General features: G+C 36.0%; 1 protein-coding gene across 1 annotated transcript in view; it reads left to right on the plus strand.

Annotated features, from left to right (window-relative positions):
• The window catches only part of LOC149797170 (uncharacterized), a 110189-nt gene that overhangs the window by 63249 nt on the left and 28669 nt on the right, over positions 1 to 18271 (plus strand). The window contains exons 12-14 of the mRNA XM_089960726.1: positions 334 to 455; positions 7561 to 7724; positions 14136 to 14257. Coding sequence (XP_089816852.1) covers positions 334 to 455; positions 7561 to 7724; positions 14136 to 14257 — 408 coding nt within the window. The remainder of the gene's footprint in view (positions 1 to 333; positions 456 to 7560; positions 7725 to 14135; positions 14258 to 18271) is intronic.

Consider the following 18271-nt stretch of genomic DNA (forward strand, 5'->3'; position numbering starts at 1 on the left):
TAATACTTACCCAATATTGTACACATATACCTTCCGAGTTACATCCATATAGAGAACATGTCTTATACTCCATTAGTGACTGAGATATTCATGCGATTAGCTGCCAATCCCTGTGCCAAATGGAGATCACTCTGACCAACCACCACCTAGGTGTGAAAATAACTTTTAGCTTTTTTAACTAAAAGTTTTATCTGGGAGGGCTGGATTTGCAAGGTAGTAGTAGTTGTATTAGTTCTCCTAAGGAATTATGATTGGGTAAGTATTATCAAAGAAACATATTTTACTAAAAAAATTGGGATCTTATTAATAAACTGTTTTTCTTGTCTTGTATAGGTGATTCCATACCGTTTTCTGGAAATGATGAACCAAGAGGGAGATGTCAGAATTGAGTCAAAGGAGGAATTGGATCTCTTTCTGAAATATCAGCATGATGTTGGAAACATCCTCTACTTTAGGTAAAAATAGATTAATATCATTTGTAAAATTTCCTAAGAGAAAGATACATTAAACTAGATTGGTAGCAAAAAATGGTTGATGAATGCATTACATCACTTTAATGTAATTATAACAGTAATAGAAGATTATGGAATGAAGATTTTAATTGTCAGAAACCAGAACACTTTCAATATGCAGTGATTAGTTTTAGTGTCTCTTGTATTAGGTGTAACAAAGCTTGATCATTTAATTTAATTTTAGAAAATAGTGAGCACAGATTCTTTGACAGCTGACCATGGGCAAGGATTTTTGGTTGATAGTAACAGGCAGAAATTATAATTTTAAATGCAATAACACTGCCGGAGGCCTGGTTACCTTCATAAAGAGAAAATAACTTAAGAGATCAAGCATGCCTGATGAAAATTTCAGCTATTGAAAAATAGAGCTATCTCTGCAAGCTTCAGATTTGAATGGAACATGGTTCTTTGAGACATATAAAGACAGTCAGCTAGCATACAGTCAACCTTCTCAGACTTCTGTCTGCATAATCTAGATTAACAAAGACAAAAACTGAATCTGGTAGGTCCAGCTGTCTAGCCCAGTGCATCACCAGGCCAGTCTAAAGTCAGCACAGTCATATCACAGGTGTAAAAAAACATACTTTTGCTGGGTTCACCCAATGATTTACTCAGCAAGAAAGAGGATCCTTGCTTCCCTTTTTCTCTTAAAATATGGGCACAGACATGACAGTTTTGGTCACAATCAGCAGAACTTTTCTCTTATTATAAGTGTGGTTTACCATCATACAGGGAAGAATCCTTATTCCCTCCAGGTAACTATGGTAGAAGTAGGATCCTCAACAATTGCCTCCTGTCACCTCTTCTCCTAATGTTAATGTGACTTGGAGAATTTATTCAAAGGAGAATGCAATTTTTTTTTGTCAAAGTAAGTTTCTTTGACAATACCTACTCAGTCACTTCACTAAAAATGAACCGACATCTCACTGCAACTGCTAGTATCATTGAAATTTCACTGAAGAGCATCTGGTCAATAACTTTCCACCAAGCAGTGGTGCAAGGGGTTGGATAAGAGGAAGGGTTGGAATATAGAACAAAAAAAAGGAATTTCTTCTTTCCGTGGTTGCTGGATTCAAGCAGTAGCAGAGCACCATCTGCGCATTAATATGATTTAGTAAGTGTTAATGGAGCAACATAATTTTAAATTTAAAATAATTTCTTTTAAACAAAATACAGGAAAGATATATTGAAAAAGTAACAGAACTATTTACGTGATTTACAGAAAACTATGACACATTGTGCATCTTTATGTCTTTGTAGAATGAACTGTATCAATTGTATAGGCTATATTTTGATAATGATTCAATAAGATGTACAGAGATCAATGATACACCTCATATTCAAGGAGCTACATTTACTTAAAAGAAAGCCACTCTCAGATGAACGTTATTGCCAGGTGTCATTTTGCCTTGAGAAAGTGAATTCATATTAAATAATATAAGAATTAAAAATGGATTTAGAGTTAATTTTTATTGTATTATATATGATATTTATTAAAATGTAATAATAGTAGGTGATGTTGTGTTATTGTGTTAAAACATAAAGATGAGATGCTGTGTTCTAACTATCAATAACTTTAATATATACAAGTGACTACTGTGAGGTCTTAACAGAGTGGTATCAATGAGGCAGGCGCACTTATATTACATTGCGGGGGAGTCATTAGTTTTCATGAACTGACGTCTATTGCGATAATAAATAGTATTATCTTTGGTGCAAACTGAGTATGACCTTTCGTTGTGTTTTCTTGTTGCAACGACAGCTTCCCAGATTTGACCTTTTAATTGAACTCTGATTCCCCTTCCTTAAGTAGTTTTAGGATTTTCATTTTTATCATAATAGTTCTTTGTTTTCTTCTTGTGAAGTGTAATTTAATTTTGTTTTTGACCTCAGTGGTGATGGGTGTTTTGGGAATTCATTTTCCAAGAGTTGTTGGGATAAGTGATCTGAGTTGTCTCCCCATCAGCATATGTGCTGGTGAGAACCTGATATCAAGAGCAGTGGCTCAATACTCTAATATGCCTATAAGCGTAGAGGTCTTAGAAACGCTTAAGTACGCATATTTGGATGCCAATTTTTGATCTGGGACACAGAAAAAAACTGAGGCGGGAGACCTCCATATGCATGTAATATGTGTGCAGCAAAATTCAAAGACAGTGCCAGTCCTGCTTCAGCCAACTGCTTTGTGGGAAAATGTGTTGATCAGTTAGCTGTGCTGATATTTACAATGACAGAATTCAGTGACTGAAAGACCCCTTGATGTACATACATGGTGCCATTATAAGAGTACATCAGAAAGAACATGATGCAATAGCTGGGCAGCAAGTTCAAAGGATTTGACTGGTGGCCGGTGGGAAAATGTACTGATATTTACAGTGATTGAATTCAGGGGCAGAAAGACCCAGAGATGTGCACGTGGTCATTAAAGTACATCAAATAAATAACTTTAGCTTTCGTTATTGTGTTCATTTCCAAATGTATTGGAATAAGTAGTGCACATGACCTCAGAATCAAGACATGTTGAGACTTAGACAAAATGCCATTCGTAAATTTGGATAAGTGTTTTGGGGTTAAATGGCAAACTTATGAAGATTGTAACGAGATTCAGAAGAGTGCTAAAGCTGCTAGAATTGCTAGTTCTGATAGGACAGTAGCTAAGTGTAAGAAAGTGTGTGATGCATAGCTTAGTGTTTGGAATAAGTCCTTACTTGGATTGACAAAATTCAGTCTCACTCTGATGGATGAACAAGAGCTATATAAGAGGTATATTGACTGACCATACTTTTTTAAAAATGCGCCTCACCTTAGCCCAGTTAGTTCTAGTCTTGTAGCGAAATGTATTCATCAATACATCAGTAGCTAGGCCTAGTTTTGATATCAGTTGCATTGACAAACAAACTCTTGCCCATTCACAAGCATATGTTTTGATAGTTGATTGACCATTAACCCTTTTCCGAGTAAGGTAGCAACTATCAATTTCTGCATGCTATCCTTTGATGATAAAACATACAAACATGTGTTTTAAGATCAGAATTGGTGATCTGGATATATATTAACTGCCTCTTGTACACTATTTCATCATAAAATTAGTTTTAAACTGTAAGTGAACCAGTAGGCCTAACGGGAAATAATGGCAGACTTTTGCTAAGTCTGGGATGTACTAGTATATTAGATTGTCTGTTTTTTTTGTAAATTATTGGGCAAATATATTCAGAAAATATACAAATCATTGAAACCAATGCCTAGGTATTATTTTATTAAAGATTTAACGTTAAGATGCAAATTATGTAGGTCAGAAACATATGGGACAATGCTATGTTGTGGAATTCACGAGATGCGCTTTAAGGTCTATGCTGTTTTCTGACTTAACACGTATTTGCAAAAATATGGGAAAAAAACAGCAAATCAGATACTATTTAACCATTGCCTAAGTTTGCAATCCTGTCAATGGACTGTTGTAATGAAGCTGTATTAAGGTGAGTGATTACATTATGAAAATCTCTCCATCTAAAAATAGATGCACTCACACCTGTGTTGATTCTATAGAAAAGAAGGGACTGCAACTTTTGATGGTTGGACTCCTACTTTTACCAAAATGGGAGTCCTGGACTATTATTTTTAAAATCCTAGCGAGACCTCTGAAGTGGTTCTCTGCCATCGGCTTTTGCTTTTGAGAGAATTCTCTTTACAGTTTGAACTGTTTTCTCTGCTAGGATTGTGAACTCGCAGGAAGAATAGCATGTTTGATTGTTGTTCAAACTTTCAACCTGGTATTTGAAAGCGCGTGAATATGCTTGTCATGTTATTGATAACAGTGCAACGTTTTGAGCTTGCAAGTGCTTGAATTTCCAAGTAGTGACTTAAATAATCTACTACAGCAATGTACTCTTTATTATCCCATGTAATTAGGTCTGTGGTGACATTTTGCCATGGGTATTCTGGGACGTCATTGGGGATGAGATGTTCCTTTTGGTTAGAACTTATGCGCTCTAAGCAGATAAAGCATTTTCAAACTAATTTGGAAATTTCATTTTCGAGCATTTTCTGCCCGAGGGCTTGTGGTATGACTATTTTTTTACCTTTCAAGATTAACCCATTTACAATTGATAGTGTATCTTTGTACATGTAATTCCAATAGTCAATATATTATTATCTCTGATTGACAGCTTGACCTCTTTTCAGGCCAACCTTCAATTATGACCTGTCTCAGTATGACCAGCTGGGGGTCACATCTATGTCATAATGTTGCAGTTGCAAAAACAAGCATTGTAGTCATGGTGGGGCTGCATAGAGATGTTTCTTAATTATAGAGACATGTGGAAGGTGGTCAGTTTGAATGTGTACCTTTCTCATGTAGACATACTGATGGAACTGTTTGCATCTGAACATTATATATTTCTTTCCCTATCTAATTAATTTCAGTTATGGTCAAAGATTTTGATACATAAGCCATGGCCTAAGTATCATCTAATTGCATTAGAATGGCACCAAGCCCATATTTTGAAGCATTAACTTGCAAAGTCAGTGGTTTCTTAGGGTCAAAACAAGGACAGAACAGTTCCCGGGCTTATAGTAATTATGTCTTTGACCTTTTGAAATGCATCTATTTGTGGAGAGTCTCATGAAAATGCTACGTCTTTTGCTAACAGTTGTCTTAATGGACTGGTAACCACTGTCAAATTTACTCATTCTTTTAGCGATTTAACTGGGGCAATGATATTTTCATTTTTCATGTGATCAAGTTCAATTTAGAGTCTGTCTTGAAGTGCAACAGGTACTTGCCATGGAGGGTGTACTACAGGTATAGCCTTGGGGTTGATGTGTATGATACATTCCCCTGGGAAAAGACCTATGCTGTTGAAGACATGGGCATATTCCTTGAGAACAACTGCCTTTGTGAAGGGCGTACTCTTGTTACATTATAATTTGACATCTGTGTCTGAACAGAGTATGTGAATTTGACCAAACCTGACTCCAAACAAGATTAATTAATTTATCCTATAGACACACTGCATCTATAATGAGTGTGTTTTGCTGATAGTCACTCTCTTGCTGCTTTGGTACCATGACTGACAGACCTGGCATGCGTTAAATCCACCCTTCTCACACCCAACCATCCATCACATGTTTACCAGGAATAGTAAAAATGTTTCCACTACAAGACTTTGCAAGACATCATGTGTTTTGGCCTTAGTTCTGCTTAAACAGAGAAAACCATATATTTAATTTATGCTATGAAAATCAGTATTAAATACAGATGTTGACAGGTCAAGTAGTTGTGATTTAACCAGACATATTCATTAGTGTGATTAATTTCGATGATAGTTGTGCATCTGATAATGATAAGATGATCAAGGACAAAAAAGATAAATTATAATTAAAACCAATTAGACTGACTTGTCATATTGAAATGTTATTTTACTTGTTGGAAATGAGAACTGAAATATAATCAGTTTTCACCATATGCATCAACAGTTTGCTTAGATTGAAATCATTGTAATAGTTACTCAATGATCAAATGTGTTTTTGCAAGAAAAGTTTGTATTAGTTTAAGACCTGTGAGGCATGTTTGAGGCACCACAAATTATGTTATAGTGGTGGTAGTGCAGTTGATACTGTACCAAAAAATGAAGTACATGTAATTAGGTCCTACAATGAACAATGTGAGGAAATATTAACAAGTGTTGTTCATGCAGAATATGAACTATTATTGTGCTGTCATTGCTCAGTGACAAGGTTTTCCCCAAATGACTATTTCATATATTGCTGTGAAGGAACACCTCACCTCATGTGATGATGTTTCAAGGGAACACCTTATCTATGGTAATGATGCTCAGTGTGAGAACTGTGCTATTGACAATTTCAAAATCGTAACATTTTCTGTTTGGTTTTATTGTGCACAAAGAAAATGATTGCAACTTGCTTCTTGCTGTTTCAACGAAAATTACTGGCATACAAACATAATGGTTTGATTTCTACTTTTTTAACTAAACTATTGCACAGAATTAACTTTGTATGTGATAGCAATGCAGAAAAAAGGGGAAAGTACATTTTTCATTCTAGTATTTTTTCACAATCAGTCAAGGTAAAATAGCTACCTGCTAAATGATCCTTACAGTTTTTAGAATTGTTTGTTCATTGAAAGAAACTCAAAATTCTATGGCAGTGCCAGAGGCAACATGCACAAGAGGTGCAGTTGTTCTAGATGTGTACTTTAGTAACATTAGATTTCTTGTTATTTGTACATTTCTACAGGCCCTTCATTAAATTAACCTAAATATGAATTGTTTATTTTATCATATTTATATTGTTTCAGACAATATTTACATACATGCCAGCAAAGATCATAAAATAAATGGTGTAGATTTTGTTGTTTTTGTTTTGCGTTGCATGCCATTTTTCTGCACACAATATGCTATACATGGTGGCCAGTATAACTAATAGAGGGAGAACCCAGGAAAACCCATGTGTGAATCAGCAACCCATGGGAAGCTACTGGCAAACTTTCTCACATTCCCACATTGGCCAAGCCTGAGACTTGAACCCTTGCAGACAGAGATCAGATAGCAGTTATTTGTAAAAGTGAGCACTTTAGACCACTTGGCCACCAGATACCTAGGTTTAGATATTGTATATAATATAAATCAGATGTAAAGTGTAGAATGCAACCACATCTAAACATATTACAAATACAGACATTGCAGTTTTAGTTTGAGTAGATGATTGCAGTTTGTTTTTGATGCTCTGGATAGCAATGCAAAGTATTTAATGCAAATTAACAAGATAATGAGAAGCTACACTCCTACACTTTAATTCAAAGTAATACAATCTAATATAATAATATACTTTGAAATTATAAGGACATTTTTTAAAGATAAGGTATTTTTGATGATATTCTGTGTGGATGTAAACTGTTACAAATTTGTTAATTGACTCTGTAACACAGAATTTTAAATTATGGTTTAGGAGAAAGCAGGATAATTTCTTCAAAAATGCAGAGAATATAATATGCAATTATTAGTTTGTAATATGCCATTATTAATTCTAGCACTGAAGAACTGAGGGAATGGATTGTGCTTGAACCACAATGGCTGATCAAGGCCATGAAGTCTCTCATCACTGCTGACATGTTCATTCTGAGAAAGTATCCCCAAGCTGAAAAAGTGTGGCACCAATTTAAAGACGAGGGAAAGCTAACACAAGAGCTTTTAGGTTTGTTGATTTCTAAAATGACAAGATAATTTGTCTCATCACAGCTGCAGTTTTCTCTCATCATAGCTGCAATTCTCTCTCGAGTCTTCATTACAAGCTAATTGTTTGATAATTTTGGGCAATTATGATAATTTTAAAATTAGTGTTGAGCAAATTATGTTTAAGAACATAAATATATTCCATCAATATCAGCTGTTGGAAATCTCAAATAGTGTTTTTTTAGTTTTATAGGTATCGTTTCAAATGGTTGAATTGATGTGATCTGGATTTGATGGTCCTGATATGTCATCTGTATATTATTGTTATAACATTCATAGGTGTATACCAAATTGCTTTATTTACCAACATTGCAAGGTGAGCCACCAGTAGGGTGTAATAGCAGTATCATGTAGTGTGTACAAATGACAATGGAAAGTTCATTTTGCATTTTATTTATTACATATTTATGTAGTGGTCTCATTTTATATATTCTCAACACCAGAATGGAAAACATATTACATTTACACAAATAATTTGCATGAAAGTATCATATTATCACTGCAACTGCAGGCTTCTATTCTAAGAGACCACTCGTGATGTAACTGTAATGTATCTTTACTTTATATTGTGTATCTGATTTTTGCCATGATTGTGATTGAGGGTTGCAAATGGAGTTTTGACTATCTAACTTTTGTCATGAGTTTAAGTAGTAAACTAAATGTTTACTAGAATTTCAGTTCAAAAGTTAATGGAATTTTCCATTGGACATTTTTTTTCCAAGTACATTTTATTGCATCATGGATCAAGTGGGTATTTGTATATATAGGGGACTTGATCAAGCAATTATTAATTCCCATTTCATTTCAGTCTTTGGGAATCTATGATCAGAGTTTGCAGTCATGTTCAGACATAATTCTAGAAGAATTATTTATTTAAATTATTCATTGGAATTGCAAAGTGCTCATTGTCCTTTTGGATTAAAACACTAGTTTGGCATTATTGAGAACTCTATCAAAGACATTCTGGAGTGTATCATCATGGTACATGGTACATCAGGACAGTCAAGAATTCAGAATATTCTTTCCTTTTAAGACATTTAGGATTATTTCAAATTTAATTCACAATACTCTATTGTCTCTTAAGTTTCCACCTTTTAAGATAGATAAATAAATTATTTGTTAATTTTACCAAACTTGGTTTTGCTTCTTTCTGTTACATAGTTTAAGACCTTGAGTCCTAACATAACAAAGTTGGTTTATGTTTACAAAATCTACATGTACTACTCATTGGAAACATGTGATGACAGTACTGCAGTGCTGAACATTGCAAACAGTTTACTTATATAGACCTTCCTCAAGATGGCATTGAAATTGGAAAAGGTGCTTTAATGTTTGACCCAGATAATAACGTGATTGATCTGTTTGCAAGTGATATAGTTCCATAAATTGCAGCATTATGTTTTACTTTTGATGTGTTTGGAAATTGTCTTAAATTAAAACCTTTGTTGGCAAAAGTAAGACAGTTAATTTATAACAAACGTAAGTTGGAGGCTAATTCTTTTGGTTTGTTGTAAATATTTACTTAGAACATTATTCTGTAGGGTATATTTAAGATTTCAGTAAACACAAACCAACCTGTTGATGCGTTGAATTAGGAGATCCTTGGATGTTGTGATATCCTACATGCTTTTTACATGAGCAAAATGGCAGTGCTCGATACATTGTAGATACATTAGATATGAACTGAAGTATTTTCTTAAGCAAACTTTTGTCTGAAGTTCATTGCATGTATATTGTTTGTATTTATCAAGACTTTTATTATGCCTTCTACCAAGAGTAACTGATTGCCATCCACTGCATCCAGACCAGTCTCCAGATGAATCAACACAGTCGTGCAACTGGACTGAGACAAGCCTGGATGAGGAAGTTTGGGCTACTGTGCATTATTTTACTTAAATCCAAGCACTATGCAAGTCGTGGCACCATTGCCTGCCCTCTGGCCATCAGATGTTTTCTGCAAGTCTTGTGGCAGTTACCAAGTGGCAAAGCAGCAGGTTTAGAGCTGTAGCTGCAAACAAGCACACAGGCAGCTCAAGGCATTTGGGTTGCTTTTCACTGGATTGAAGCAGCAATGAAGGTAGGCAACTCCATGAGTGACTGAGAAGCCCTTTTTAGGATCACACTGATTATCTGTAAATGCATGAGGAAGGGGATAGAAAAGGTGCCTTGACATTTGCCTGCATCACCTTAATCTGGCTCAGCATACCATGGCTGATGAGAATCTCAGCTTAGCGGTCAAAAACCTTGCATGAAGATAGTTACAAAACTGACACAACTGAAAATTGGTGCTTAGAATGTATGTATACTAATGGACAGTAATCCACATATAGATCAGATAGAACAACAGCTCTAGTTGGCAGAGAACTGGCCAGATACAACATCAGGGAGCAGCACTGAGTGAAATTCACCTAGCTGAGGAAGGACAACTCAGTGAAGTAGGAGCCAGCTATATCTTCTGGAGTGGTTGAAGTAAAGAAGAGCGACTTGAAGCTGGTGTTGTGTTTGCCATAAAATCACAGCTAGTTTGGAAGTTTATAAAGCTCCCAAAGGTTTGTCTGACAGTCTAATGCAAATGAAACTCTCACTGTCAGGAAATAGATATGCAGCTATCATCAGCACCTATGCACCTATGCAACCTCTATGAACAAACCAGATGAGATCAGGGACATGTTTTATGAAGTTTGCTCCTTCATCTAAGGTTGTCCTTAACTGCAGAAGTATGAAAGATGGACAAGCTCGTCATCCATTATGATTTTGAATACAAGAGTTGGCACGTATCATCGGACATGGCCTGGTGTTACTGGGAAGAAAAAAAAACGGCATTGACAAATGCAACAACAATGGGCTGCTTCTACTGAGAAAATGAGCTGAACATGATGTCCTAATCACCAACATAGTCTTCCACCTGCTAACCATAACAAGACATTTTGGATGCACCCACACTCCAAGCACTGGCATCTTACTGACTACTTCATTGTCAGGAGATCATACATTCAGGATGTACCCACACTCCAAGCACTGGCATATTAGTGACTACGTCATTGTCAGGAGACAATACATGCAAGATGTACCCACATTCCAAGCACTGGCTTCTTATTCAATACTTCATTGTCAGAAGACAAGACATGTGGGATGTACCCACACTCCAAGCACTGGCATCTTACTGGCTAATTCATTGTCAGGAGACAATACATTCAGGATGTACCCACACTCCAAGCACTGGCATCTTATTGACTGCTTCATTGTCAGGAAACAAGACATGCAGCATGTACCCACATTCCAAGCACTGGCTTCTTATTCAGTACTTCATTGTCAGGAGACAAGACATGTGGGATGTACCCACACTCCAAGCACTGGCATCTTACTGACTACTTTATTGTCATACCGCTCTGGTGGCCTAGTGGTTAGAGCATCCGCCTCGGATGCAGGAGGTCGTGGGTTCGATCCCCGGCTGAGTCATACCAAAGGCTTACAAAAACGGTACTAACAGTTGCCTCGCTTGGCGCTTAGCAGTAAGAGGTTAGTGTTAGGACTGGTCGGCCCGGTGTCAGGATAATGTGACTGGGTGGGACATCATGCTACATGTCTGCGGCATGATGCCCCAGTGCTAGACATCACTATAAAGTGCCACATAGCAGACATTGTAGTGATATGACTGTAAAATTGTTAAAGCTACGTTAAAAATCCAAATCACACACACACACTTTATTGTCAGGAGACAAGACATGCAGGATGTACCCACACTCCAAGCTGCTTCACTGTCGGGAGACAAGACATATAGGATGTACCCACATTCCAAGCACTGGCTTCTTATTCAATACTTCATTGTCAGGAGACAAGCATGTGGGATGTATCCACACTCCAAGCACTGGCATCTTACTGACTACTTCATTGTCGGGAGACGAGACCTGCAGGATGTACCCACACTTCAAGCTGCTTCATTGTCAGAAGACAAGACATGCAGGAAATACCCACACTCCAAGCACTGGCATCTTATTGACTGCTTTATTGTCAGGAGGCAAAACATTGTCAGGAGGCAAAACATGCAGGATGTACCCACACTCCAAGCACTGGCATCTTATTGACTACTTCATTGTCAGGAGACAAGACATGCAGGATGTACAAATATTGAATAGAGGACTGACCAGAGTCTCATAATCTTGAAGCTCAGTATCCATATTCATCCTGGTAGGCAACCACAGGGCAAAAAAATGCTCAGAAGTATTGATGTTGCCAAAATGAAACAGGATAATTTGAAACAAGCATTTGTTGAAGAACTGTGCCGGCCAACTTAATACAACGAAAACAAACTCCAAGAATGTTGAGAAAAACTGGGTGTCTTCTAGAGACTCAGTGTACACAACTACATCAAAAATCCTCAATCCCATGACATGTAAACATCAAGATTGGTTCCATGAAAATGATGCTAATAAACAGAGACATCTGAATGAAAAACATCAACTGCAGAAGGTCTACTTACAAGAAAGCAGTTCATCACCTGAGAAGGCTGCCTTCAAAAACATAAAGAGGAGTGCCCAATGCAAACTCACAGAGTTGCAAGACTTTTGGCTGAGGAAAAGATCAGATGAAATCCAGTTGTACATAGACATGAATGACATGAAGAACTATGGTGTTTGAAGACAATCAATTGGCCACAGTCATCAGGAACATTTCCAGTATTGCGTGCTAAGTGCCATACTGCTCACTGACAAAAAGTTACCTCAAAGATGGGCAAACACTTCGACAGCATTTTCAATCAGCAGTCCTCAGTCAGTGGGGAGGCATTTGATTGACTACCCTAAGTGGAAATTAATATAGTACACGCTGATCCACCAATGCTGACTGAAACTGCAAGCAATTAGCCTGCTGTCAGAAGGGTAAAGAACCTGGAGCAGATGTTATACCAGCAGAAACTTACAAAGACAGAGGTTCACGCATAGCAGAGCAACTTACTTAACTCCTCCAGTCAATGTGGACTCAGGGAACTATACCCCAGGAGTACAAGGAGACATCCATCATCAACTTGTACATACAGAAAGGAAACACAATTCTGTGACAATCATCTGGGAATCTCCTTGCTGTCAATAGCTGAAAAATACTTGCCAAACATTCTGCTGAATCGTCTTGTGGATCACATTGATCATGGGCCCCAGCCAGGGTCAGTGTGGCTTCAGGAAAAGACACAGGGCCAAAGACATGGTGTTTGGAGCTCATCAACTTCAGGAGAAATGTCAGGAACAGAACTCCTGCATGTACACAACATTCATTGAACTAACAAAAATCCTTGACACAGTCAGGCATGGAAACCTTTGGAAGATGAAGGCAAAATTTGGTTGCCCAGGAAAATTCATCATGATGGTTTGGCATTTCATAATGATATTGTTGTTGACAGCTGTGAGTCATCAGAATCATTCCCAGTTATCAATGAAGTCTGTGTAAGGCAGTTTGTTGGCCTCAACCCTCTTCATTGTGATCTCTGCCATGTTTATTGGTACATTTGATACTGGACTGATGGCAAGTTCTTTATTCTGAGGAGAAGACAAAGTTACAGGAGGTGAGTGCTTGTGAGCTTATATTTGCTGAGAACTGTTCTCTGAATGGCAAATCTTAGTCTGACATGCAACACAGTATGGACCATTTCTCTTCAGCTTGTGACATTTTTGGTGTTATAATCAATATAAAAGAGACAGGTGATGCACCAACCTGCACCAGTAGCCTTATGTAGAGTCTACCATCATAGTAAATGTCCAAACTCTCATGGCAGTGGACATGTCCACATATCTTTGTAGCACAATTTCACATGCAATCCACACTGATCATGAAACCAATGCATGTGTGGCTTTTGGCAGACTGTGCAAATGTGTAGGAGTGCAGAGGGATCAGTGTACAAACAAAAGTTAAGGTCTACAAAGCCATTGTTTTGTAAAATCTCTTGTATACTGGCAAATCCTGTACAGTTTACAGATGACATGCCATGAAGCTGTATCATTTTTACATGGGCTAGTGGAGGAAACTGATGAGAATAAGATGGCAGGACAGGGTCTCAAGCACTGAGTTTCTCACATAAGCAAGCGTTCTAAGCATCAACACACAGCTGAATAAATCACAATTGAGATGAAAAATTTCATGAACTTAAAATGCATTGTTATTAGTATATAAATTGTGCAACTATTTATAACTAAATCTAATAAAGAATGATATTGTTTTAAAAAAATGAGACAAATCCTTTCCAGCCTTTCTGGACAAGTTTACTGAATATATTTTATTTCTTAAAATGTATTCTTAATTGCATTAGCTATTTTCATTTGACATTTAGATGAATAAAATATTGAATAAACTATTTCCTAATAGGAATGGCAATTTGTTTTTACAGACATAATTTGGAGTAAAGAGCATGAGCCAGACCTACATAAACACAAGGAGCTCATTTTGCTGTTAATGGAGCAGTTGAACATTATTGCCCGACCCATGTTATCCACAGAGGATGGAGATAAGGTTAAGAGTAATTTTTCAGTAATTGTAGTTCTTTATTGAGGCTTCATGTTTACAAAATGCAAAAAGTTTCTATGAAGTAATCTTTGAAAAGATTGTCATCAATAATTCATCTAGTCATTAACTGATTTGGCCCTGATCCCGTCTGTAGTCGTGATGAGGATGTACCCTACTTCTGAGCTCTGCAGCATCAAGGTAATTTAAGATGCACCAACGTGGGTGGTATTAAAAAGAAGCAGACAGATATAGCTCTAAAATGATACCAAATAATCTGGAAGTTCTAGTTGCACTACAAAATACAGAGGGAAAAACCTCATTGTTTGGACCTGTTTTTTTTTCTCACCCAAAATTTGCTCGAGGTTGGAATGCGATTTTGTGTCCGGATTTTAGACCTTTTGGCCTCAGATCTAAGGCATACTGGTTTTAACTGCACACAGACAGTTGATTCTTTGCAAAAACTAGAATAAGGTGGGCATTTGGAATAAATTGTGGTCTCCATATGAAAATGATGGGTCCATTAAGTAAAAAATAAAGAAAAATAAATTACTCAAACTTTTACCTTTCTGCTCATACGCAAGCAAAATAATCAATGAAAAATGTTGTTTCTAATACAGCTAGGCATTAGTCTTATAGAAAATCTGTTGACAGCTGATGTATTTTGATGTATGCAGAAATAGCCCCCCAAATGTCTTTCCTACGCACATTTCAGGCAAAAACGATAAAAACCTCTGGGGCCGAATGAGTTATGGGTGGAACAATTGATATATTGAATTACCTTTTCCTTTTTCCGTATTGATACAAGAGCTGGTGAATTGATATTAAACAATTCTCACCCTATACACGTTACATTTTTCTTCAACAGTATTAAATAATTAATATTTGTTTGCCTTTTTATTCTTGAAATTTAGAATTTATATGAGACTGAGGTTGACATATTCACCAACTTATGTGAGATTAAATATAAAACAAGAATTATTGGCAACATTAACTTGTCTTCTACAGATTAGCACAAGATGACTAATGCACATGGTTCCCAAGCCAATTACATACTAATTATTTTATCCCGTCAGTATGTTGAACCACTGATAACATTTATGAATGTGAAAGAGACATTTCAGACTTGTTTCTTCTGTGTGATTGAAATAATTTACTGATCATTTAATAACCACTTTTATGCAAAGTTTTTATGTTGCTTCATATCTTGTCTACTTGAATGGAACTTAAAAGCTACACTTCTGGCATGTCATGCAGTGAAATATGTTGTATTCAGTTTTGATTGGTGGTCATTGTTTGTTCAACAGATAACCTTCACACAAAAGTGGCTATTAAATAATCTGCGTTTACTTAAGAATAATTACCAATCAACACATGCTTTCAGCGTTCATATAACTTTTACTTAAGATTTTGTGAATATCTAAAGAAATGTGAAAACTAGTATACTAATCATTGCACAAAGTGCAGGGAGTGACTTGCATTTGTGAACTTGCTTTTCTATAATGGTAAAATATTTTTTTTAAAAATAGGAAGTTAATAACTTTTTTTAACGAGTTCATAAACAAACACCATACCAGTGTAAAACCTGAGGCCTGCAGTGGTCATGAGTCAATTTTATAAAAAAAAATTTTAAGCTGAATTCATGTACAATTTCATACCATTTCAATTTCCAGCTAATAAAGTGGACATTATTTACTGGTCAATTGATTGTGTTTAATAACACCACCAAGCCCAACAAACATGTTGGCGGCTTTTGTTTTTTGATGTTTATTAAATTGTGAGAATCTTTTATGAACCACCACATTGTCTGCTGCTTGGTTGTGTATGCAGTTAAAGAAGAAACACATGCCGGCTATTGTTTGAGCAACGATTGTATACATAATTTATTGAAGACAATCACAAGGACGACTTACTGGCTTTACTCATGGATCAGTAATAAGTAACATTTCCAATAATGATTATTTTGGCATAACACTTCAAGAACCTGGTGATATTGTTAAATTTCAGAAGCTATGCCACGAATGTATTATATTAAAATTCATACACAAACTCTTCCCCAAAATGAGAATAAATGTTTTACACACTTTTTCTCTTGCTTAAAAAAAAATCCTGGTACAAGAAAAATGCATATGTATTTACAATTTCAGGAACCACGCCACAATCATATTAAATTTGAATTCATACATGATCTCTTCCCCATAATGATACTAAATTTTTTTTACACTATTTCATGTCCTTTGAACAAAAAGTACTTTTTCATGTGTGAATGAATATGTGAAATTTCGGGAGCCACACCATGACCGCGTTATATCGAAATTCACGTTATAGCGGGGATGTACTGTACATCAGTGGAAGAAATAAAAACTCAATACATAATGGACTTTAAAAAAAGATAAAAGTACACATCAAAAGATTTTGGAGAGCCTACAACTAATGATATGCTTAAATCTTGCCATGACATTATAGATATAGATAGGGTGTAGTTAAATACTTGATACAAACATTGTGAGGTGACAAAATTTACTTCATGATGACAAGTGATGGAAATTGGTTGGACTTAAATCTTTCTGCAAGACATATCTAAGACAATAAAATAAGCTAGATTGCAATAAATTACAGTATCAATGTTTATTTGATATGTACTCTAAGTATTTTTCAGTATTCAGATTCAAAATAGAACCTTTATTGCACAGTCTGTTTTACTACACAAGACCTCGCTTACAATGTTTCTCAAATATTATTTGAGTGAACCAACTGTGTTTCATGTGAAAGCTTTTCAAAAAGATTTCTTCAAATTAATGTATTTCAAATGCAAAAGTAAATTTGATTTATACTGTTTATGTTGATGGTATATTGTTTTTTCATTGTGTGATACAATGGTAAGATAATAAAATCATCTGACAGCTTCAAACTAGGACCAAACACTGCTGTAAATCCCAACAATGTAAAATTATGATTAAAACAACTGAAAACAATTTATAACAATTCATCAACATATAGACACTAAACTAAAAAAAAACAGAATGTGCATAAGAACCGTATAATCAAGAAGGACTGTAGTCATGTCCATCTTGTAATCATGACTGCCCATGATTTTAATGACATTGGTCATGAAACAAATAAACATCAATGATAATGGCAGTAGTTGTAGAGCTTGCTTAATTTATTTTGTACATTTATCCTCTTTGTTACAGTGTCAGTTCCTCTGATTAAAGCTGCAAAAATAGCTACTGCTAGTATATAAGAATAATAATAATAATAATGAGGACTTTGTATAGCGCCTAATCTTTAGAAGCTGTAAGTGCTTTACAACATTAGACAACACCTACAAGATAAAAAAACATATAATGATATGATTACAAAAACAAACACCATGAAATTAGAAAACATTAAAAAACATGCTGAGAATATTAAAGGTAGGAAACATTATTAGGTCTTTAAGTTTGTTCTGGCAGTCAAAATAAGTGAGTTTTGAGAGCCCTTTTGAATGTGATCACTGTGTCTTTGTGTCTAAGTTCAGTGGGCAATTCATTCCACATTGCTGGGCCCTGGTATGCAAAAGAACACTGTCTATATGACTTTGTTTTCATACTTGGAATAATTAGTATATGATTGTCAGAAGAGGAGTGTAAGTATCTTGCTGGTGTGTACACATGGGTGACGTCGGATAGGTATGTTGTACTAGAGTCCAACAGTGAAATATAGCACAGAGAACAAATTTTGTGTTTGATTCTGGATCGAATGGATAGCCAGTGTAGGGTACAGAGCAGTGGGGAGGTGTGCTCTGATCGTGGTAATCTAAGTATGATCCGAGCAGCTGTGTTTTGAACTTTTTGAACTTTCTGGAGCAGATATTGAGATAGAAATGAAACAATCAGCCAAGAAAGAAACATGTCTAGCTGTTTCCAAAAGACAGCCTATTATACTGCAAATGATGCCAGCCAATACTGCTACTGTCTTTTTGGACAGATTGAGCATATATGTTTCACACACCATTTGTTACCTTTTCTAGCAATTTGTTCA

The sequence above is a fragment of the Sinohyriopsis cumingii genome, chromosome 6 (assembly GCF_028554795.1).
Source record: "Sinohyriopsis cumingii isolate HCF-2022 chromosome 6, ASM2855479v2, whole genome shotgun sequence".
Taxonomy (NCBI): Eukaryota; Metazoa; Mollusca; class Bivalvia; order Unionida; family Unionidae; genus Sinohyriopsis; species Sinohyriopsis cumingii.